The sequence below is a fragment of the Eurytemora carolleeae genome, unplaced genomic scaffold (assembly GCF_000591075.1).
Source record: "Eurytemora carolleeae unplaced genomic scaffold, Eaff_2.0 scaffold74, whole genome shotgun sequence".
NCBI lineage: Eukaryota > Metazoa > Arthropoda > Copepoda > Calanoida > Temoridae > Eurytemora > Eurytemora carolleeae.
In genome coordinates, this window is record NW_019396090.1 from 109,230 (window position 1) to 132,874 (window position 23,645).

The window sequence follows — 23,645 nt, forward strand, 5'->3', positions numbered from 1 at the left end:
TAGTTTCATGCATTCTGGTGAGTTAACAGCATGCAATAAATATAGGAATACAGGATAAAGTTTCACGCATTTTGGTGAGTATTCCTTTAATAAAAAAAATCTTTTACTGCGTTATTGTTGAAATACCATTTAAGATTTTTTTTTAAAAAAGAGAAAAAAACAAAATGACTTTTTTTCATCTTTAATATCTCCTTGACAAAGGAAAATCTTTAATTAAATTGAATTAAATGCATATTTGGAATTTTCTCATTTTATTCTAGTCGTTTTTTATTAAATTGAAATAAAATAAAAATTTTTATTGTTTTTCTTCATAAAAAAAGTGTTTTATCATTTTAGTTAGACAAAATGACAACATAAAACGAAAAGGGCTTATCAAATTCATCAAACATTAATGCAATGTTTTTTATCAGAATGACCCATTTTTGATGCTGAAAGAAGACAGTGGAGTACTGGTTGGAAATGACAGGTATATAAGCCTGCAAAGGAAATACATTTTATTTTTGAAAGATTTCGTAAATACATTATATTGCATTATTTTGCATATGATAAATTCGCACCCTGATCTCTAATCGTTCTCCTTAAATCTATTTAATTGAAATATTTTGTTATTATTACTAACATTAGGTGGAAAAAATAATCAAAACAGCCAAGAGCTATTTTCCACCTAATTGCTTTATACTTGTACTGTAAATATAATCATCAATTTTGTGATTGTAAACTCTATCTGTATACAGATACATTTATTTTAGCAATAAACGTTATCTTATCTTATCTTATCTTATCTTATATTTCATGCCTGTTTAAGTTCCTGGCATTGGCCAGACTCATTATCACTCATTATTACTCCCGTCGTTTACCGGCGCTTGGTGTTAAATTATAATTTTAGCTGAAATGTCCAGCTTTGCCTGTGAAGTTTCAAAATGTTCAAATAAAAGTTTAAAGGGTATTTTTAGAAAAACAATTATGGAAGGTCACGTGGGGAAGACTTCACTGCAGATTTTACTGTTGTACATGACCACTTTTTCAACAATTTTTAATTAAATAAGTATTTATTTAGGGTTAGGTTAGGTTCAGATACTTTCTGGGCCAAGCGCTGTGGCTAGGACAGGCTAGGTAGCCGAGCGCTGCGGCCACGGGTTAGGTTAAGTTATAACACTTTCTTTTATTTAGGGTTAGGTTAGGTTAAGACACTTTCTGGGCCAAGCGCTGTGGCTAGGACAGGCTAGGGAGCAGAGCGCTGCGGCCACGGGTTAGGTTAAGTTATCTACACTTTCTGGGTTGAGCGCTGCGGCTATGATTCAATCTCGATCTACAAATGTCATCCCCCCTTATTCATGCTTTTAATTTTGCGTGGCAGTGAAGTCTTCCCCACCTCGCACACTCGAAGGTTGGAGTTCAGCTTCTGCCTTGAAATTACACCTACCGTGCCTTATAGGACTTTTTAAAGTTTCAGCAATTTTTAAATTCATCAAAAAGAAGGATTCTTTTCTTTGAAATAAATTCAATAATAGAATTATAAAAAATGAAAAACTCACTAAAATTAGAATTAATGTTTTTTGCGCTAAATTGAAAGTTAAAGTTTTAATCTTTGAAATTTTATCAAATAATACATTATATCTTTCTATTTTATTTTATTTTGAAAAAACTGTATGATATAAACAATTCTAATCTCTCAGATGAAACAATTTTATTTTTAAACATTCTTGTTATTCTAAACTTTGGAAGAAATAAAACTTTAACACAACAAAATAGAGGAATGTTGCTTAGCTCCATGATAAGAAGGAAATGCAAACATCCCCCCCATCATATATATTTATCTAGATATGAAGGATACAGTGTAGATTTAATCCATGAGATAGCTGGTATCCAGGATTCAACTAAACTATTAAACTAGTTGAAGATAGATCATATATATTTATCTAGATATGAAGGATACAGTGTTGATCTAATCCATGAGATAGCTGGTATCCAGGATTCAACTATACTATTAAACTAGTTGAAGATAGATCATATATATTTATCTAGATATGAAGGATACAGTGTAGATCTAATCCATGAAATAGCTGGTATCCAGGATTCAACTACACTATTAAACTAGTAGAAGATGGATCATACATATTTATCTAGATATGAAGGATACAGTGTAGATCTAATCCATGAAATAGCTGGTATCCTGGGATTCAACTAAACTATTAAACTAGTTGAAGATGGATCATATATATTTATCTAGATATGAAGGATACAGTGAAGATTTAATCCATGAGATAGCTGGTATCCTGGGATTCAACTATACTATTAAACTAGTTGAAAATCATATTAAATATATTCTATATTTATCTAGATATGAAGGATACAGTGTTGATCTAATCCATGAAATAGCTGGTATCCTGGGATTCAACTACACTATTAAACTAGTTGAAGATGGATCATATGGAAGCTATAACAAACACACGGGGAAGTGGAACGGCATGATTGGTAAGAATGATCAATATATATAGTAATGTGTCCGATCATAAGCCAGGGCCCAGGAACACCGAATTGCCTCCAATTTTGAAAATGCAAAAAATTTAGTTTGAAAAACATGGGATTTGTTTTTGGTTTGCTAAAGATTGAAATCACATGAATTATTTACCTAGAAGGGTCTCGTTCATTTGGTGCACAGTCCAGTTTTGTCTGGTACAATCTGTATGTGTACTGTACAGCTAGCTTTAGCTGGTCAGATGTCGGCCCGGTTTGTCTGGTATAATCTGTACTGTACAGCTCGCTCTAGCTGGTCAGATGTCGGCCCGGTTTTGTCTGGTACAATCTGTATGTGTACTGTACAGCTAGCTCTAGCTGGTCAGATGCAGGCCCGGTTTTGTCTGGTATTATCTGTATATGTACTGTACAGCTAGCTCTAGCTGGTCAGATGGAGGCCCGGTTTGTCTGGTATAATCTGTATGTGTACTGTACAGCTAGCTCTAGCTGGTCAGATGTCGGCCCGGTTTGCATGGTATAATTTGTATATGTACTGTACAGCTAGTTCTATAGCTGGTCAGATGTCGGCCCGGTTTGTCTGGTATAATCTGTATGTATACTGTACAGCTAGTTCTAGCTGGTCAGATGGAGGCCCGGTTTGTCTGGTATAATCTGTATATGTACTGTACAGCTAGCTCTAGCTGGTCAGATGGAGGCCCGGTTTGTCTGGTGTAATCTGTATGTGTACTGTACAGCTAGCTCTAGCTGGTCAGATGGAGGCCCGGTTTAAATCTCTCTAATAATAATAAAACTCTAAAACTATGTCTTAAACTATCTCATATCTATCTATTGATTCTGGGCGAAAAGAAAGATATACCTTTAAAACAATTTCTATTGATAATGTGGTAGCATGAATATTACAGGATAGACTGACTGCATGAAAGAGTTGAAAACCCTTTTATACCCAAGCGAGCCTAGCCTAGCCGAGCAAGCTTGTTTGGTACAAAAAAGTTCTCAACATAAAAAGAAAGAGTTGCTGCATGGTATAATCTGTATGTGTACCGTACAGCTATCTCTAGCCATGGTCAGATGTCGGCCCGGTTCATGAAATGAACTGGAGTTAATACTAAAAGGGTGTCATTGTGAATCGGGCATTCTCCCTTTAAATAATGTCAGCAGAACTTTTAAATTTTGCAGATTTTTAAAAATTACATTGCTTTACCTTTATGTCATTAACTTTTAGAAATATTCAAATATATATTACAATTTACTTGTTTTAATGCCAGTTTTGTTTAAAAAATGCCTCTTTGAATCTTTCATCTAAAATTATGAATTTGCTTGTGCAATTTCTTTAAATATATTCTAATATTGTTCTTTTTCTTCCCTTGCTTGAACTTCATTTAGATGGTTTGTAGGGATTAATGTATGCATCATATTCAAACAGCATTTGTAGTAAAGGGGGGGGGGCGATTTAAAGAAATGGAAACATTGAAAAGTTTTTTTGGGTAACACATGAGTTTTACATTGGATTATGAATGTTGGGGGATTACAGGGCCAGGGGGATTTTTTTGGTTTGATCATTTTTAAATTAAACTTAATTGACAATTGTTTTCTGCCCCCCCCCCCCTTACATTTATATTTTTAAAAACGGTGATGTTTTTATTTCTATATTAGCCTGGAGATGGAGCTTTCTAATCCAGTTTGATGCATTCTATTTATAAAACTAATATAATTATATAGTGACCATGATTTATATCTTACACAGATAAACAGTGATTATATAACGAATATACATGTACAAACTAAAATCTCAACCTCTCAGGTTCATTCAAAGTTTCAGAATGACCTGAAAAAAACAGTAAATCAGTTTTTAGTTCTAAAAATACGGATATCTATGTCGATCAGTCAAAAGCTTAAAGGTTTTCTCTGGAGAGAACAGATAGTTGAACGATATTTCAAAAAATGATTTGTAAAACTTTCAACAAATGAATATTAAGCGTTTCTTTAAGGTGAATTGTTGGATCAGAAGGCTGATCTCGTAGTGGCGGATATAACAATAACCTATGAGAGAGAACAAGGAGTGGATTTTACAATGCCCTTCATGAACCTAGGAGTTACTATCCTATACAAGAAACCAAACAAGAAGGTAAAAATCAAGGAGTAGATTTTACGATGCCCTTCATGAATCTAGGAGTTACTATCCTATACAAGAAACCAAACAAGAAGGTAAAAATCAAGGAGTAGATTTTACGATGCCCTTCATGAATCTAGGGGTTACTATCCTATACAAGAAACCAAATAATAAGGTAAAAATCAAGGAGTAGATTTTACGATACCCTTCATGAATCTAGGAGTTACTATCCTATACAAGAAACCAAATAAGAAAGTAAAAGTAGAGAAATACAGTGGTAAGCGGTTTTATCAATACAATACATTTTTGATTGTTAACAAGCTTTTTCGAAATACAAGTTTACAAGTTATCAAAGGGAAGCTTTTTTAAATGACAGCTTCTCTTGACTTATAATGTTTAGCAGCTTGATATAAATCAAAATTAAAATCAAAAGTCGTCTTTATTGTATTGATATAATCGCGTACCACCGTATATTATCTGTTAAACTATTGATTTTATAAGGATCGTACGCCCACGTAAAACAAAGAACAACAAAGTAAATCCTGTCATGAGTACACCGACATATTTTCAATCATGTTTAGATTTTTTAAACGAAGAGACTAAAATTAGGAGATCCATTATGTGTTTCTCATTTATATTACGTAACATGCTGAAGGACCCGGCGTTGCCCGTAAAAAGAAAAAAATATTGAAAAAATTAAAAATACAAAAAAAAATTGAAAAATTGAAAAAAAGTCAAATTTTTTAGCTTATTTCACCCCCAGGCTACCCATGAGTGTCCACAAAAAAATGTCAGCTTATTCGATATGGAATTAAGTCCTAAAATTTGGCAATATAACATCCTGTTGAAAAAATCCTCAAGATTGAAAATTGGATAGACTTTATTTTCTTGAAATTTTTTACTTTTTTATTACAAATTATTCTTGATAACGGAGACCTGTAATAGTAACGGTTGAAATATTTCCAGAAACCTATTTTTAGTGTATTTTTCAGATATTCCGGTGTTTATATTTATATATATTAAAATAAGTTAAACCCATAGTGGAATATAAAGTTAAAATTGTATACGTTTATTTCTAACTATTTTCTGGGCTGAATTCGAACAATATTTGACAATTTGAAAATGTTCTGAGAAGCAGGAGCTCCCTAGTTCAAGGAAATGAAAGAGATAAAAGCTCTCTTCTTTAATATACATTGTTCTCTGTATTCATCAAATATGTTTTATAACATTATATTCTGATGAAAGAAAAAATATAATTGCCAAACATTAATAAGCTTTATTAAAGAGCTGTGTTTGTAGTTTTAAATTTTTCGTTGCGTTTGACAATTCCAAAAGACTGTTCGACAACTCAAATATTGCTTGACTATTATTCTATCATTCTGTGAGAATAAGAAAACTTAGAGTTGTTCTCTTTGGCTGGTAAATTTATTTTTGATTCTGAATGTTAAAAAAAAAATTAAGTATTTTTGTTAGCTCCAATTTTAGCAAATCTTTCAGCGGAAGTTAAGAATTGAAAAATCCTCTTTATAAATGGAAGGTCACTTGAAATCATATTCTATTCCAGAAAAAAAGAAAAACAATTTAAATTTTAAGAACAACAATCCGATTTATTTTTATAAAATACAATTGCATTTATCACTTTTTAGATATTTTTAAAAATTTGGCTTTTAGGGGTCTTTTTTATGAGTTTTTTTTGGTAAAATTGATTCAAAATGTGGTCTCTGAAAAAACGTATAAACCTAAACAAAACAAAATCAATCGTTCGGTAGCGAACAATTTGAAAAATTATATCTTTTATTTTTGATATCTTTTGCCAGAGTCATGCAAACTTTTATAAAATACAATGAAGAAATATGTTAAATTTCTCAGAGTTTAGCGAAGTCTCCTGAAAGTCTAAAAATCCTAAAAATATTAAAAAAAAAACAAAAAAAAAAAAAAACACCCAACTCTAAATTAAATCTTCTGACAGATATCTCCAATTTTATTTTTCCATGCAGATTCCTTCAATTAGCTTTCCTTGAAACAAATGTAATCAAGTCTTTCTCTCTCTCCATATATTTGGTTTTTGAATTGAGCTGACTCGGAAGAAAACAAACGTAAATATAAACAATAAACAGGTTTTCTAGTCAACAAAGTATTTGTTTACTTTATAATAAAATACAAAGATTTTTTTTATTAAAATATTTAAAATTTTACTTAAAGTTAATACCCTTGCCCCTAATACAGATAGGATATATTTCGATATATATCCCCCCTCCCCCCAATTAAACTCATAGTCTTATAGCCGAATTTTTAAATGGAAGCATCATTGCAATGCAAAAAGTCGTCATATTTATTTTGTTTTTCATTTTTAACAAAATTTTAGTTCGTTTAAAACTAAAAATATTACTTGGTTGGCATAATTTGTATTTCAACTGTAGCATAGACTAAAGCTTATCAGTTAATATAAAAATAAAAAAAAATCTGAATCAAAGATTTTTATTTTCTCATCGTTTATAATTGTTGTATTTGTGAAGGATCCCAACCTATTCTCCTTTATGTCTCCGCTCTCTATAGATGTATGGATCTATATACTAACAGCGTATTTGGCAGTTTCTCTCATACTCTACACAATTTCACGGTAATAATTTCATAATTCCTGTTCGTTGCAGTAATTTCAAAATTTCTCGAACTTAAGTTAGACAATTTACTTCAAAAAAGCAGTGCGGCTTCCAACTCTTTTTGCATAATTATTTCAGTAATCTTTTTTGGGAGCAAAATCTAACCTTTAAAGTGCTATGTATGAATCTAGGTTGAGTCCTTATGAACCAGTGTCTGAAAAGAAACCTCCTGCCTTAGAACGAAGTGAATCAGGTACCCCCGGCACGAAACATGATAATTGGTGAATAGTTTAGAATGTCTGCTTCCATAATTTGTTAAGTCGTTTGATAGCAAAGACAATAATAAAAATATTATTCTGGAGTCATGTTATAGTAAAATTGATTTCAAAGTAAAATATTTTTGAACAAAAGATTTTTCTAACAAAATAAACTGCAAAAAGCTTTTGATATCTAATACAGTATAAAGAAGACGACATTCATAACTATTAATCAACGTCATGTTTCGTGGGACACACTGTATTAAATGCATGGAAATATTTTTTATTCTAAAAATATAATTTTTTTTAAAGTAAGGCCAACCCCTTTTTAACGGTCCAGCTGCCAACTCCCGACCAGAGATATTCAAATTTTTACATGTTTAATTCCAAGAGGAATATTTCAATAAGATTGTATGGCAGTCATATTATAGTAACATTGATTTCAAAATAAAGTATATTTGAGTAAAAGATTATTAACGACGTAAACTGCAAAAAGAGTTTTATATCTAATACTGTGAAGAAGACATTATAGATTTTCACCAGCTGTAATGTTTCGTGGGATACCCTGTACAATAAAGACGCCATTAATCAATTAATAAAGCTAGATCATTTTTATTTATTATTTGTCTTCTTTTGTGTACTGTGTTACTACAGAGGTTTTAACAAGTTAGTAATTTTGTGTAATTTGATCTGTGTACTTAAGGTTTACGTTTGGCGCGTCAAGACCCGTTGTACGAGGCAATATTTACATGTACAGGCAATCCTGTCCGTACAGTGGCAACACAGGTAATTATAAATCTCTGGAATAGGATGATGACATTTAAGCCATATTATGTTTATGTTATATTGTTTAAAGCAAATCGTTTACAGTAGCTGAAAATCAACATTTTAAGTAGCAATAAAAAAATGTAGGGGAAGGGGGTTCAGGTTGAGGAATGAAAAGGAAGGGGTTAGGTTGATGAATGAAGGGGAAGGGGGTAGGTTGATGAATGAAGGGGTAGGGGGTAGGTTGATGAATAAAGGGGAGGGGGGTAAGTTGATGAATGAAGGTGAAGGGGGTAGGTNAGTGAAGGGAAAGGGGGTAGGTTGATGAATGAAGGGGTAGGGGGTAGGTTGATGAATGAAAGGGGAAGGGGGTAGGTTGATGAATAAAGGGGTAGGGGGTAGGTTAATTAATGAAGGGTAAGGGGTAGGTTGATGAATGAAGGGGTAGGGGGTAGGTTGATGGCAAGAGAGTAAACCCAATTATTATGTTTGCTTAAATACAATATAATTAATTTGAGCTGCTAATTGTATAATGAGAAGATAGTTCTTACATTTCATCAACTATCACTTTCAACATCTATTAACTCAAGAACTGTAGGATTGTAATTAGAGAGAGAGAGGGGGGGAGGCAGCTGTTCTCTTCCTCGCTTCCCTCCCCCTCCAAAAAACCTATAAGTTTACATTAAAAAAAGCTTCAAAACTTTTAATATTTATATCTTCAGAGAATATAAAAAGAGAAGAACGAACCAAAATGATCGTTTTTTTCACATATTATCAAAATTTGGCAATATTTAAGGAAAGTAAACGTTTAGAATAAAAAGTTTTGAACTAAGGGATGTTTGTGTGGGAACATTTTTTCCATCACTAGTTTTACCGACATAAAAAGTAGTTTTAATACTTTTACCATTAACAAGTGGTATGATATAAAGGAAATCTGAAGCCTGAAAACTGGTGTAAGTAAACCTACAGACCATAGGAAAAAATGTATTTACAACTGAAAAATGAACAAATAAAATGATACTAATGAATAATGAAAAGCCGGAGCTCTCTGGCAGACTCTTCGACTTAAATTCGCCTCGAACGACGAATTAATCTTCCGACTTCTGACTCTAGGTGATAAGTGGCTTCATTTCAGTTTCAGCCCAGGGGGATCCTATTTCAGTTTCAGCCCAGGCGGATCCTATTTTCTCTTTCTCCAAGTATGGGTACATGCTTATTGGCTTGAATTTAAACTAGGATCTGGGGCAACGGTGGCTTTGGTTTTCCACGCTTTCAAACATGTGTTCAAAGCATGTTTTTTATTTCTCCACATTGGCGACATATCATCCGCCCCACTTTCTCTCCGACCTATAGCTATGTACAAAATAGATAATATGTTGTCCTGTTTATCGGCCGGACTACTTGCAATCCGAGCTTAGCTCCAGGTCCGTATGAGGACTGAAGGGGTTACATCAATGGAACTATCCAATCTGAGTTTAGCTCTGGATCTGTATGAGAACTGAGGGAGTTAGATCAATGTAACTATCCCTATTCCGTGCTATTGAACTCACACCAGTTAAAATACAATTCAGATATGAAATTGTTAAGGAATTGTTATCTATTTTCTAAATTAAAAACACAAACAAAAATCACTGTTATTCTTAGTTTTTCAAAACCCTGAAGTGGTCGAACACATGTAATTTTAATGTTTAAATTTTCGGGAGGTGTTCCCGCATTTTTTTGTCGTCTTCATGTGGAGTTTTTTTCTTAAAAAAACTCTCATAAATTTGTTATTTCCTACATTCTGTTCAGTTACAGAGCAGATTTGACTTTGTGTTTAACTTCTTTCTGCAAATCCGCTTTTTACAATTTGGGTTTTCAAAACAAAGAAATTACCCCAATTAACAAAATGTAAATTCTCAGCGATTTGTATTTTCCACTTCCGGTTGTACATTAGTCCTCTGTAGAATTTATATCCGGAAACCGGAAATGATCCCGAATATCTCTGATTAGTCACTGAAAGAAGATACAATGCAGACAAAAACTGTATTGTCAGATTTAAGCGACAAACTACCAATTTCCCGCAGAACACGTGAACACCAATAATAATCAAAATAATGGAGATGAAGACATAAACTGTAATCTTGGGCGCTGTTCTTCCAATAACTTTGTTTCTTTATTTATTAAAAAAGGTTTTTCTAAAATCGTAAAAATAGCAACAAAATAATTTTATAAAATTTGTTGAATGCTACATTTTCTGACGTTGATTGGAAACAAAACAGCGGGTCAAAAAAAGTTTAATCCGTTCGTTTGATTTTTCAACCAAAAAAATGATAAATATAAAAAAAATTATAATGAATAAATTTATTTTTACCTGAAAAATGATATATTTGATGATTGTTGGCTGGGATCTATCTTTGTTGTTTATTTTACTGATTCAGAAATAATATTGTCTGCTCCGCCTACTCTATAGGTTTTTGTTAGTATGTTTATTTACGTAGAAACTCATATCAAGAGATATACTTCACAGGGTAAACAAACTTTATTGTCATATCAGTTTCGAGTGTATACAAGTAAACAAGTAATTACAAGTTAAGAATTTACTAAACAACTTTTTTTAGGATTTGAATTCGAGTGTCAGAATTATAAAATAACTTTTATTTTATAATCGTATCAAGGGGACTCGTGTCGTGGTTTAAATGACCCTCTCAAAAAAATATAAAAAGGCGTGCATTAAATTTACAACGGTACCCTTGAAATGCTTGCGTCACTGTGACAAACCATAAATGAAAATAAATAGTTTTCAAGATTAAAAACATGAAGTTCTATTTCATACCAATTCAGACACAGCTTTTAAGGATACACTTGTGAATTTTAATAGAGGGGCATATAAAATTAAATTTACAGTCCTATTTAAAGGACCCTCCGTTTAAAGATTATCTAATCAATGACAATTTGCTGCCAGAAAACCTCTCCCCAGGCGAACACTAAATTATTGAGATATCTTTGGTTTTCTGTCTGAAGATTGATAAAAGAAACCCTATTAAAAATGTTAAAAAAGTAAAAACTAGTTTTAAACTATCAATTTTCAGATAAACAGTTTAAGTTATAACAAAAAAGTTGTGGCATTCTTCAAGTTGAAAACTTAAATGTTTACAATTTTTCTGAAAAAAAAGAGGATTAAAAACTAAAATGATTGATATTGGAACATAGAAATAAAAGTTTTTAACAAAATTTAACTGTTGTTAATTTTTTCTAATGGTACGACATGTTTACTTTTAAAGTAAATCACAATTCAAAAATGTGATTTGTTCTTTGTTAATTTTGAATAATTTACTGTTCATTACTAGGCTGAGACTGAGGTGACTGAACCAACTGGAAACACGTTCACCGTCATGAACTCATTTTGGTTTATTGCAGCCTCACTCCTTGGACAAGGAGTTGATGTACTTCCCAGGTAGGAGTTCAAACACATAGGCAGGTAGGTAGGTAGGTAGGTAAGTAGGTAAGTAGGTAGGTAGGTAGGTAGGTAGGTAGGTAGGTAGGTAGGTAGGTAGGTAGGTAACAGATAGGCCCCAGGTAAGTATAAAGATAGTTAAAAACGGAGGTTATAGGTAGGTAGATAAGAATGTATTAAGTACAGTTAGACTTGAATGTATTTATTTGTAAACATGGGAGCTACAAGGTTTTAAAACACCGGGTATAAGATATTCACTACTGAGAGTAATAAAAGTAATGAAACTTTAAGGTTTCTGATTTTATTATACAGGCTCGGAGAAAACCTTATATAAATTCTTAAATTCAGACTGGAAATGGGCGCTTTCGGCTTTTTTTAAACTTTAATTTTGTACTTCTCAAAATTATCGTTATTTTTCATCTATTTCGTTTGTTTTCTAATTGAACGATCGTTCGATAAAATCTATTGTTCAGTAAAATTGATCGTTAAACAAAATTGTTGGTTTTAAAGGTTTGTCGGAAAAAATCGTTTGTTTAGTAAAAAACATCATTTTTAAAATTGTGTTTCAAAAAAATCGTTTGTTAAACTTTATTTTTTTTAAATACTTTCGAAACATTTGTTCGTTCAGTAATTTTTTCGTTTGGAGTTCGTTCAAACGTTTTTTATATTTTTTATTTATCTGACATATCCATCGTTCGTTTTTTCTCCAAACGACACAATCATTCCAAAAAAGTTTTGTTCTGTCTCTAAATCTGTCAACGATGCCCGTCTCTAATTCTGACAATGATGCCCGTCTCTAATTCTGACAATGATGCCCGTCTCTAATTCTTACAATGATGCCAGTCTCTAATTCTGACAAAGAATAATACCGTAATGGTGAGATATTAAACATAATTGAGTTTGTGTCAGCATCACCTTATTCATTATACAAATTGTCACTATTCATAAATCTTTATTTGTAAATTTATATTGTACCGAATGTTCCACTTCCAAGTGGTGTCCCAACAAACATGAAATAAAAATAAATAAAAAACGCCGTGCAGCATTGATTTTGTGTCGGGTTTTACAATAAAATAAAACTTCTTTTTCCAAATCCGAGATATTTGCGACACGTAATTGTAAACATTAGATATTTCAAACTTTGACTATTGATCTAAAATAATTGATAATCTATCAAAGGTCTAAAACATCGTTGCAAAGATATAGGAATTTAAAAATCATGCCACAATAAACAAACGAGCAGTTTCTGTAAAAAAATACATATTTTCGTATTTGGAATTTCTGAAATGTTGACTTGCTTTTCATCCTGCATATTGCATTGCAATGTAATAAATATCGTAGTAAACCCCATATTTATAAACCTGAACACATCTGGATATAAAATATGTTGTACAACGTCTGCAAACCTAACTATGCTTGTGAATGACTATGTAAAACTTGTATTGCGATTAATTTAACTACGATTGTAAATAACGACTTAACTAACCTGTATCATAGAACTCAAAATAGACGTTAGTTGGAATAATACTCCGCTTGTTTACAGTGTTAGAGTAATATATTCTTGTGAAGCAAACTGAGTTGAATCTTGGTTCAAAGATATTGACAAGTAAAATACAAATTGAGGCATACCAAGGTATTATTATAGGCCAAGTAATTCTATGGCAGTTTGTACCTAGGTGATACATTCTGAAGTTGTATCCAGATTGATACCATGACTGGGTATATTGAGAGAACGAGAGAGTTCAGGATCAGTCTGTACCTTGATGCTACAGACTATATTATTGCTGGAGACCACGGAGTTCTACAGAGGTTGTATCTGGATTGATACCAACCAAGTATATTGAGGGAACATGAGAGTTCTAGAGCAGTAGCTGTACCTAGATGAAACAGACTTCATTATGATTTTAGACCACGGAGTCCTACTAAGGTTGTATCTGGATTGATAGATACCGACAGATACGGAGCTAGTATCCAGATTGATACTGACCTAAGAATCATTATTGGAGTAAGGCATTTACAAGGTTGTATCTGGATTGATAGATACCGACAGATACGGAGCTAGTATCCAGATTGATACTGACCTAAGAATCATTATTGGAGTAAGGCATTTACAACAGCATATTAATTTCTAATAAAGATTTGACTGGTGTTATTCAATTTCCCTGTTTATAGAGACACCATGTTTGATAAATAAATATTTATTTAGTGCATTCTCAACTCGAATGATCGCTGGACTCTGGTGGTTTTTTACTCTGATCATGATCAGTTCCTATACAGCAAACCTAGCAGCTTTCCTTACAGTCGAGAGGATGGAATCACCAATCGGTAAAAAAACGTTTGTCCAAAACATGACTACACTTACAGTTTGAAAAATAAAATGAAAACAAAGAAAAATCCCAAAAAAAGTGTTAAAAATGCAGTTACAATTAAAATATTAAAACAAAAAAATAAAACATCCGTTAAAAAACAAAATAAATCAGAGAAAAGTGTGTAATTCTGATAATTTCTACATGGTTTCTGAATCCAAAATGCGCAAGTCACTGTATGTTAAGTTCTTATAAAATGTTTTTTTTTTATTTCAGAATCTGCTGAAGATCTGGCCCGGCAACAGAGGATTAAATATGGCGCAGTAGAAGGAGGCTCCACCGCGGCATTCTTCCGGGTAAGTGCGCACACGAGGAACCTGCCTGTACACTCGCTTTATGGGTTCGAAGAGTATATTTGATGTGACTGCTTTTGTATGTGATTTTTATGGATAAACGGATATTATCTTGGTTAATTTAATTATGGTTTATTAAAAGAATCTGTTACATGGACATCACAAAATGGTAAAAAAAAATTGTAAGCTATAGATAACATTCAAAGCAAAACTTATAAAGTACTGAAAAAGTTACTAGCCGAGGTTTCTATAAGTATTAACAGATTCTTTGATTTTTTGTTTGATGAAATTAACCAGAATTTGTGTTTGATGTGATTTTTTTCCAAAAAAGTGCATTCAACATATTTCTTTTTACTTTTGAACATTTTTGAGGCATTTATTTTTACGCAACATCTATTTTAAAGATTTGATTATATACACAAACTGAACATGCAACTGCATGAAGACTTGTAGTGAAATGTGCAAAAATGTGACTAATTGACTGAAAACTAAAAACTGCAACCTCCTCTTCCCTAAAATACCATAGACTTAGAAAATATTAAATTAAACCTTAAAAATAGTTAAATAAAATCTAGACAGTCTTTAGAAAATAATCTGGAGACAATTTTTTAAATTTCTCCCCTTTTGTTATCTTTAACAATGTCAAGTTTTCAGAAGGGTTGCCCTTATTACCGAATTCTTTTTAAGCAGACTTTTCTTTTGATATGGTGGTAGGCGATTATGTCAATATAATAAAGACGCCTTTCGATTTATTTTTTGATTTATATCAACCTTTTTATCAGCACATGGATACACATAAACATGAAAACAAAGAGAAGCTGGCAATTAAAAAAATTCTCTTTAATTACTTGTAAACTTGCTATGCGAAAAAAGCTCGTTGACAGTAAAAACTTAAATAAAAAAGGTCGTCTTCATTAACATTGGTATATTCACCTACCACCGTACAAAATTATCACTAATCCCAGATTCCTTTTTTCAAGGACAATTTACCGAATGACATTTTGTGAATATGAAATTTGTGTGTCATCATGGAAAATTAGACTTTTGAAATGTTTCCATTGCCCAAAAAAAGCTGTGGAAAATGGATTAGAAAATGTACCATTGTCATTTAAAAAGTAACCCATGGAAAATCCAATGAAAATTTGTCAGGACAATATTTTGAAAGAAATTCGGAAAAACAAAAACCCTAGATATGCCATGTTTTTACCGATTCTAAAATGCGGGAAAAATAAAATGGAAAAATACAGCTACCTTTGTCTATTTTAATTCACAGTTTTCAAATGATATTTGATGAAGAAATCTATTTTTAGAAATCATTTCACCATAAATTCCAGGTATACTCCCCCATTTTATACTCTATATACCCATTTTAAGGACTATTCTTAATGTACATCAAAATTCAGCAGTCGGCGATTTTATCAATACATTAAAGACGACTTTTTTTATTAAAAATGCTTTTACAAGTCCACATGTAAATTGACAATATCTCTCTGTCTTAATGTTTAAAAGGAGTGTTCGCGAAAAATGAAAGGGGGTATAGGCTTACGGTGATAAATAATCGCTTTTGATCGCTACAAATCTTACTTTTATCTGATGCGTGTATAAGGAGAAATTTTTTTTTAAAAAAGAATCTGAAGAACGTAGAATCCATTTAAATTAAGAAAGTTGCAACATTCAACTCGGATCGTAAAATAATTAATTTAATTTCAAACAAATCATTCAGAATTTTTAAATAATATTTCGCTGGCGCTGGATTTTCGAACATTCCGGGAAAATATGAAAATCCTCGAAACAGGAATATATGTTTTCAAAAGTAACTATCAGATCATAAAAAATAAAAAATACTATAAAATATCAACTACATATGAATGCGTCGAAAAATAATCGATGATTATTGGTTGTAATGCCTGAATGACTTGTTTGGAATTAAATTGATTATTTTACGATCCGAGTCGAATGTTGCAACTTTCTGAATTTGTATGGACGCTACGTTCTTTGGTATAAGTTGTTTTTAACGATTTTCTCCTTATAGACGCAACAGATATTAGTAAGATTAGTCGCCAACACTCCCTTTAAGCTAGTGTTTCATATATACGACTCCCTTTAAGCTATTGTTTGATATATACGACTACGTCTGTAGACACAAAATCATCAACAAGTACATTTTTGAACAGTGCCTTTCTGGGTGGTCAACGTATATTTAGGGATTGTCCTCTTATTTTAAAATGTACATGCATTGAGAACCCTAAAACTGTGGAAAACGACTTTTAAACTTAAGAGTCAAATTGTCTGTTTCCTTTTGTTCATTATTCCCAGCAACTTTAAACTCGTTTTTTTATTTTCATGATTATTGATAAAACCATAAAAATATTTTATTCAAGACTTATTTAATAGCCTAGGAATCGTGAAATTTAAAGATTTCCAGGTCGTCTTTACAGTCTCATTATTTGTGGGTAACCCTGTGAACCATGTGTTGTTTTTAAATGGTCCAATGAACTTAAAACACAGTCATTTTGCAGCGTCCACTGTAGGTACACAGTCCAATTTTCCTTAATATAATGATTTTTAACCAATCGTGAAAAGTATTTGCTTCATAACAACCTCTAATACACGTCCAATAGATTGATAAAATGTCGTCTTCCTATTATACAGTTTTATAGGTCTCAATGTATTATTTCATAATTTCTGTGATTAAAGAACATTACCAAGCCTACTTATCGTATAAAGGTGCGAAAATGTCAAAAGCCCTGTGTGCAATGTGTTAAATGTTCCTAAGTATTCTGTTGAATTTCGCGACATTTTTATGGATTTCACCAAAACTAATTTTCGCGCGATGTGTGCATTTTTATTTTTTCTTAGTTCTTGCAAAGTTTTCAGGAACACCTTTATACGGTAAGATAGGCTTATAGTTGTGCTTGTGATTTCATATGAAAAAATTATATAAGTTGTGTTTTAAAAAAAGTGAACAATCTCTTTAAAGTTTACTCAATTAGGTATATCTAGACAAAACCAAAATTCTTGCATGTTTTTGGAAACCCCTCTGCATGATTGAAAGTAGCTTTTTGATGCTGTTTCATATATATATAATCTCTATGTGTCTGTCTGTTTATTTGTCCGATTATAATTCAGGAACCCCTGGATCGATTTGCCTCAAATTTTAATTGGGAAACTCGGGAGACCCACAGGAATGTTCTTAGCCTGGTTTTAATATTCTAAATTGGGTTGGTCGACTTTAATGGCGAAATTTAGTTTCCCATTAAAATCGTGCGGGTAAACAGCGGGAGTGACTTTTAGTAACCTTGGCAGCGCTGGGTTCCCAAGCTGGTATAGTACTAAAGATGCAGTTATCCATATTATCAAGGAAAGGGAGCTTTTATATATAGAAATAAGTTTATCAACTGTACTGAAGATATTGCTAACGTTATATGACTTACTAGAGTAAGTTGATAAATAGGTGTTTTTTCAAAAAGGCATCAAATTGTCTGTGTTTTATTTTAACGTGTTACATGAGTTGTACCATTTTAGCATAAAAAGGTTTAAAAGGAGTTTTTCATGACATTTTTAAGCGAGAAAGTTGGTTCAAGATTACAATGAAAGTCATTGTAGGTACTAGGAGGAAGGTCTTTACATTGTAGGTACTAGGAGGAAGGTCTTTACATTGTAGGTACTAGGAGGAAGGTCTTTACATCGTAGGTACTAGGAGGAAGGTCTTTACATTGTAGGTACTTGGAGGAAGGTCTTTACATTGTAGGTACTAGGAGGAAGGTATTTACATTGTAGGTACTAGGAGGAAGGTCTTTACATTGTAGGTACTAGGAGGAAGGTATTTACATTGTAGGTACTAGGAGGAAGGTCTTTACATTGTAGGTACTAGGAGGAAGGTCTTTACATTTATTGAGTGTCCTATAAACGTTGAAGAGCATAGAGTCGTGATAGATAAAATATATAGATTGTGAGAATGATAGATATATCATGTCGGTAAAAAAAATCATAATTAATTCTATAAAAAAGTAATAACTCACAATACATAACACAAAGCCCAAATTAATTTACAAAGAAAGAAAAGGCAGTGGGGTAAATAGTAGTTATGTATAATAATAAATAAGAATGTATACATTAAGTCTAGAAGATTTATTAAAAAAATTATTATAAATTAGATAAAAACAAATTATATTATTATGAAAGAAAACATCTAAAAAAATACAACCTTTTTAGTTTTTCACCAACATATCTATATAATAAAACAAGACATTCGTATATGTTTAAATATATGTTGCGTATAGCCGGCCAAACAGCTGGACCGATTGGGTTAAAATTTTTGTGGACACGATTATGGTTGGCCTTATTAAAGGAATTTTTTTTTTTTTTTTCCACGGGCAACGCCGGGCCCTTCAGCTAGTTTCCTATAAATTAGGTTGTTCAGATTGCTCTGAGTTTGATGAGCTGCTGGTTGGAAACTTTTCTAATTCAAGTAGTGTTCAGTGTTCAGTGTCCATCTAGTGTGATTTAAGAATAGCTAGGGATGTCCATTTATTGGGATTTAAGAATAGCTAGGGATGTCCATTTAGTGTGATTTAAGAATATCTAGGGATGTGCATCTAATAGGGATTTAAGAATATCTAGGGATGTGAATCTAGTAGGGAATGGGGGACCCCCCCCCCAGGTAGAATAGCCCAATCGGGATAGGGTTACTCAAATTTTCTTATATTTTGCCATATCTATTAATCTTTTAAAAGATGTTTACCTAAATGTTTACCTCAAAATTATTGAATCAATCGTTTTTTGTGCTTGCCTTATAGACATAGATATGTATTTTGTGAGACAAAACCAGTGGGCAATCTAGAAACTGCGAAATTATAGAGAATACAGTTTTAAATACGTTCAACCATCTTTATAACTCGAAACAGTCTTATCACAATATAATATCCGGCCACGTGGAGGAAGCTAGGTTAGAGCTCAGAGACAGGTCGTCTTTAGCTCCGCCACAGGAGACTGTGGTCAAAAACCTAGAATGTTTGAATCAAACCAAGAATTGATTTCCATCCCTAGAGATAATTAGTAAACTTGTTTAGCCCACTAAGCAAACACTAATCAAGAAATCATTCCATTCCCACAAAGCTCTAAATAAAGCTGTTCAAGAAATTATTGAGTGTTAAAAAATTAAGATAGGCGCCATTAACAATTAGTATAATATTGTTGCTATCTGTTTTTGAATTTAATTATGTTTACATTTTACGAAATTTCTGACGTTTAAAAAAAGGAAACTTTAATTTTAGATTTTAAAATGTCAAGTATCTCTTTTATATGAAACTGTAACACACTGTTAATGCTTTCATCTAAACCAAAAGGGAAATCATTCTGTCAATCTGTCTAACCCATGCTTTCCGATCCAAAGATTAAAATTTAACATTTTAAATTCTTTTAAAATCAAACCGTGGAGAACCGGCGGAAAAATCAATCCTACATTTTTCATAAATCATTGAACACTGCAGAAATATTTGGTAATTTTTGAAGAAAAACATTGGTTTATCAATCTATCGGTTTGAAAATGTATCAGGTCTGTTTGTTGGGTTTTTTTCTAATAAAAGTCAAAACAGTTAAACAGACTTAGTCCAAATTTTTCTTGATCTAGCTTTCATGAGCCTAGGGAAGGTAACAAATTGAAAAATTAAAAGTTTCTCCAAAAATTTAATTACAATTTTTTTACTTAAATTTTAACATTCAAAAATCTTTTCAGCATCGGATATTTTTTATCTTCCAGTTGGACTTTTAGAAAAATCATGGATTTTCGTTACATTTTTATTGGTGCTCTGTCTCTTGGGACATTAGGATTCAATAGGTAGAAAGGTTTTATATTTCTTCTCCAGGGAAATGTCTAAATGTACGGGATGTATGTATGTGACTAACATCATTAATAAGGTTCATGTAAAACTGGAATTACATTTCTCCTGGCTTATTTTTTTCTGGGCAGTGGTGTGGAAGATATCGTAGTTTTCTATTCTTAAACGTTAGGAATTCTGACAGCTTCATTTAACAGAATAATTCTGCCTGTCACTTTTATTGAAAATAATTATATGTACTTGTTTGAGTGTACAGGCAGAGGAATAGGATTGTACAGTAGATGGTTCAGCTTTATGTACAGAAAACAAGTTTAGAAAAACAATAATAGCAGTTTTTTAAGCTTTTAAATTGTTATATTTTAGATTTTGTTAAATATCTGGACATTACAATGAAATTTTAAAATGCTAAAGGAGTAAAAAACAAATTGTAATATTTGAACGAAAAAGAATCAATCATAATGATGACAATGCTACAATAAAAATGTCAAAACTTAATTAAATTTAATTTCATTGTACAGTGATCCCCAAAATTAAGTGGAATTATTATATCTAACTGTATTCTGATAATCATTAACATTGTACATGCTTTAAGTCAATTCAAAGGAATTGAGTCTTTGCAGCAAATCCCAATTGTCTAATACCTATATTATCTGTACAAACTGTTGATATTTCAAATTTAGATTATTTTATACAACAGAAGTCATAGTTTGAAATATCTGAGGTCTATGACATTGGGTTGTAAAGATAAAGGAATTTAAAAATCATATTTTGTGGCAAAGACTCAACTCCTTTCATGTTTATTTAAGTTAAGAATTTAAAGTGTCCAAGTCCGTAGGGGAATGCAACAATACGTTTTTTTACAATATTTTATTGCTCACCCTTTAGATCAGCTCTTTCTTTGTTATTATTTAACAATTGGACTGTTCATATAGTTCAGATTGTTTCTAAAGTTCAAACCCTTATCTATAGTTCAGATTGTTTCTAAAGCTCAAATCCTTAACTATAGTTCAGATTGTTACTAAAGTTCAAATTCATATCTATAGTTCAGATCTCTAACTATAGTTCAGATCTCTAACTATAGTTCAGGTCTCTTACTATAGTTCAGATCCGAAAACTATAGTTCAGATCTATAACTATAGTTCAGATCCCGAACTAAAGTTCAGATCCTGAACTAAAGTTCAGGTCTCTTACTATTTTTCAGATCTCTAACTTTAGTTCAGATCTCTAACTATAGTTTAGATCTCTAACTATAGTTCAGATATTTGACTCTCAGTTCATATCCTATAACTATAGTTTAGATCTCTAACTATGATTCAGATCTCTAAGTTTAGTTCAGATCTCTAACTATAGTTCAGATCTCTAGCTATAATTCAGATCTCTAATTATAGTTTAGATCTCTAACTATAGTTCAGATCTCTAACTATAGTTCAGATCTCTAACGATAGTTCAGATCTCTAACTATAGTTCAGATCTCTAACTATAGTTCAGATCTCTAACTGTAGTTCAGATATCTAACTATGGTTCAGATCATTAGCTATAGTTCAGATCTCAAACTATAGTTAAGATTCTTGACAAGAGTTTAGCTTTAGTTCAGATCGTTGATTACAGTCCGGATCGTTTACTTTAGCTCAGATTGTTACTTTAGTTCAGATTGTTACTTTATTTCAGATTTCTAACTCTAGTTCAGATTGCTTACAATTAAGATAAAGTTAAATCGCTTAAAATGCTTACTGCTTTGAAAACCTGCTAAAAATTACTCCATAAATATTACAATTTTAATTCATTTAAGGCATATTCAATTTGTCCAAAACTCATATTTAAAAAATGATTTTCTTTTATAAGAATTTTACTTTATGCCTTTTATTTCAGGACTCCAAGATAACAACCTATGCTAAGATGTGGGCCTATATGGATCAGAACAGGTAAATCAGAGGATTCATGAAAGATTGCAAGCATAATATGTTGACATATATCTATGAATGGAACAAAGTGGTGTCTACTCTTGTATATATTTCTATATCTATGAATGGAACAAAGTGGTGTCTGCTCTAATATATATTCCTATATCTATGAATGAAACAAAGTGGCGTCTACTCTAATATATATTCCTATATCTATGAATGGAACAAAGTGGTGTCTGCTCTAGTATATATTCTTATATCTATGAATGAAATAAAGTGGTGTCTGCTCTAGTATATATTCCTATATCTATGAATGAAACAAAATGGTGTCTTTTCTAGTATATTTCTATATCTATGAATGAAACAAAGTGGTGTCTACTCTAGTATATATTCCTATATCTATGAATGAAACAAAGTGGTGTCTACTCTAGTATATTCTAATATCTATGAAAGGAAAACTGTTTTACTATTAAATTGAGATTAAAGTGTTGCCATTAACCCTGAAATATATTCTAAAGATAACGATCAAACTTTCTCTATTGGATTCTACCATCATAGGGTTTAGTCCAGAATATCAAACTTCATCATCAAATGATAAAAACTATTTGTGATAAAACATTTATAAAATTTCAAAAAAAAACAATGTGTCCCAAATTATGCTCAATTGTATAGCACGACTTTTGGACTTAGGCCCCGATGATCAGTCACAGGTTTAAAAGGGTATCGTTGTAAATCAGGCATTGCCATCTTAGCATTCAGGGTTTCGTGAATTCCTTTAATTTGCAAACATAAAAAAATATTTGTTTTCATATTTTTTTAGAGCAATACCAAGTCATAAGTAAGAAATGCACTGCAAAAAATAAAGGCAGTTAATGGGAAGCCAAAATTTAGTGCAAAGTAAAAATAGTTTCTTCTTAATTTTTTTGCAATAAATTCTAGATTTTCACAATAAAAATAGGTTTGAAAACAAGTTTGCTTAAATCTACCAATTTCAAATTAGTACATTTTGACAATTTTGATTTTGTTACAAATCGTACGAAACAAGTGGATGCTTTAATAAAGAAAGAATAAAAAAATGTTTTATTTTTTCAAGGTTTATAAATTCAAAATTTGCCCAAGAGGATTTGCGATGATTTTCTTGTTACTTGATAAAAGTGCAGTTTTTTATAAACCTATATTATATATTCTGAGAGACGTTTTGTGGCTTAGAGAGGCTAATTTTGTCACTTGTTATTTTTTGCTTTTCTATTTAATGGTGTTATTCCTCCTGTTCTTGTTATTCTTGTTATTCTTGTTATTTTATTTTCAATATTTTTGTCTTCGTTCAATCTTTAAAAACAGATAAGGACCAGTTACCATCCAAGGACACCTCTAGTTAGTCTTATAAAATGTCAGAGTTTGTGGGAATTTCGATGGGAGGATTTTTGGTAACTAACAATTTGGTAACTAACAATTTTGGTAACTAACAATTTGGTTTCTAACAATTTGGTAACTAACAATTTTGGTAACTAACAATTTGGTAACTAACAATTTTGGTAACTAACAATTTGGTTAACTAACAATTTGGTGACTAACAATTTTGGTAACTAACAATTTGGT

The 23,645-nt window shown here is 31.7% G+C and overlaps 1 protein-coding gene across 2 annotated transcripts in view; it reads left to right on the forward strand.

The window, feature by feature from the left end:
• The window catches only part of LOC111718413 (glutamate receptor ionotropic, kainate 2), a 67,753-nt gene that overhangs the window by 37,744 nt on the left and 6,364 nt on the right, over positions 1 to 23,645 (forward strand). For both annotated transcript variants that reach the window (XM_023493991.1, XM_023493992.1), the window contains exons 18-28: positions 411 to 466; positions 2,342 to 2,475; positions 4,467 to 4,603; positions 7,105 to 7,208; positions 7,380 to 7,441; positions 8,149 to 8,231; positions 11,540 to 11,646; positions 13,853 to 13,971; positions 14,229 to 14,308; positions 15,616 to 15,639; positions 22,015 to 22,067. In XM_023493991.1, the coding sequence (XP_023349759.1) occupies positions 411 to 466; positions 2,342 to 2,475; positions 4,467 to 4,603; positions 7,105 to 7,208; positions 7,380 to 7,441; positions 8,149 to 8,231; positions 11,540 to 11,646; positions 13,853 to 13,971; positions 14,229 to 14,308; positions 15,616 to 15,639; positions 22,015 to 22,067 (959 nt within the window). The remainder of the gene's footprint in view (positions 1 to 410; positions 467 to 2,341; positions 2,476 to 4,466; positions 4,604 to 7,104; positions 7,209 to 7,379; positions 7,442 to 8,148; positions 8,232 to 11,539; positions 11,647 to 13,852; positions 13,972 to 14,228; positions 14,309 to 15,615; positions 15,640 to 22,014; positions 22,068 to 23,645) is intronic.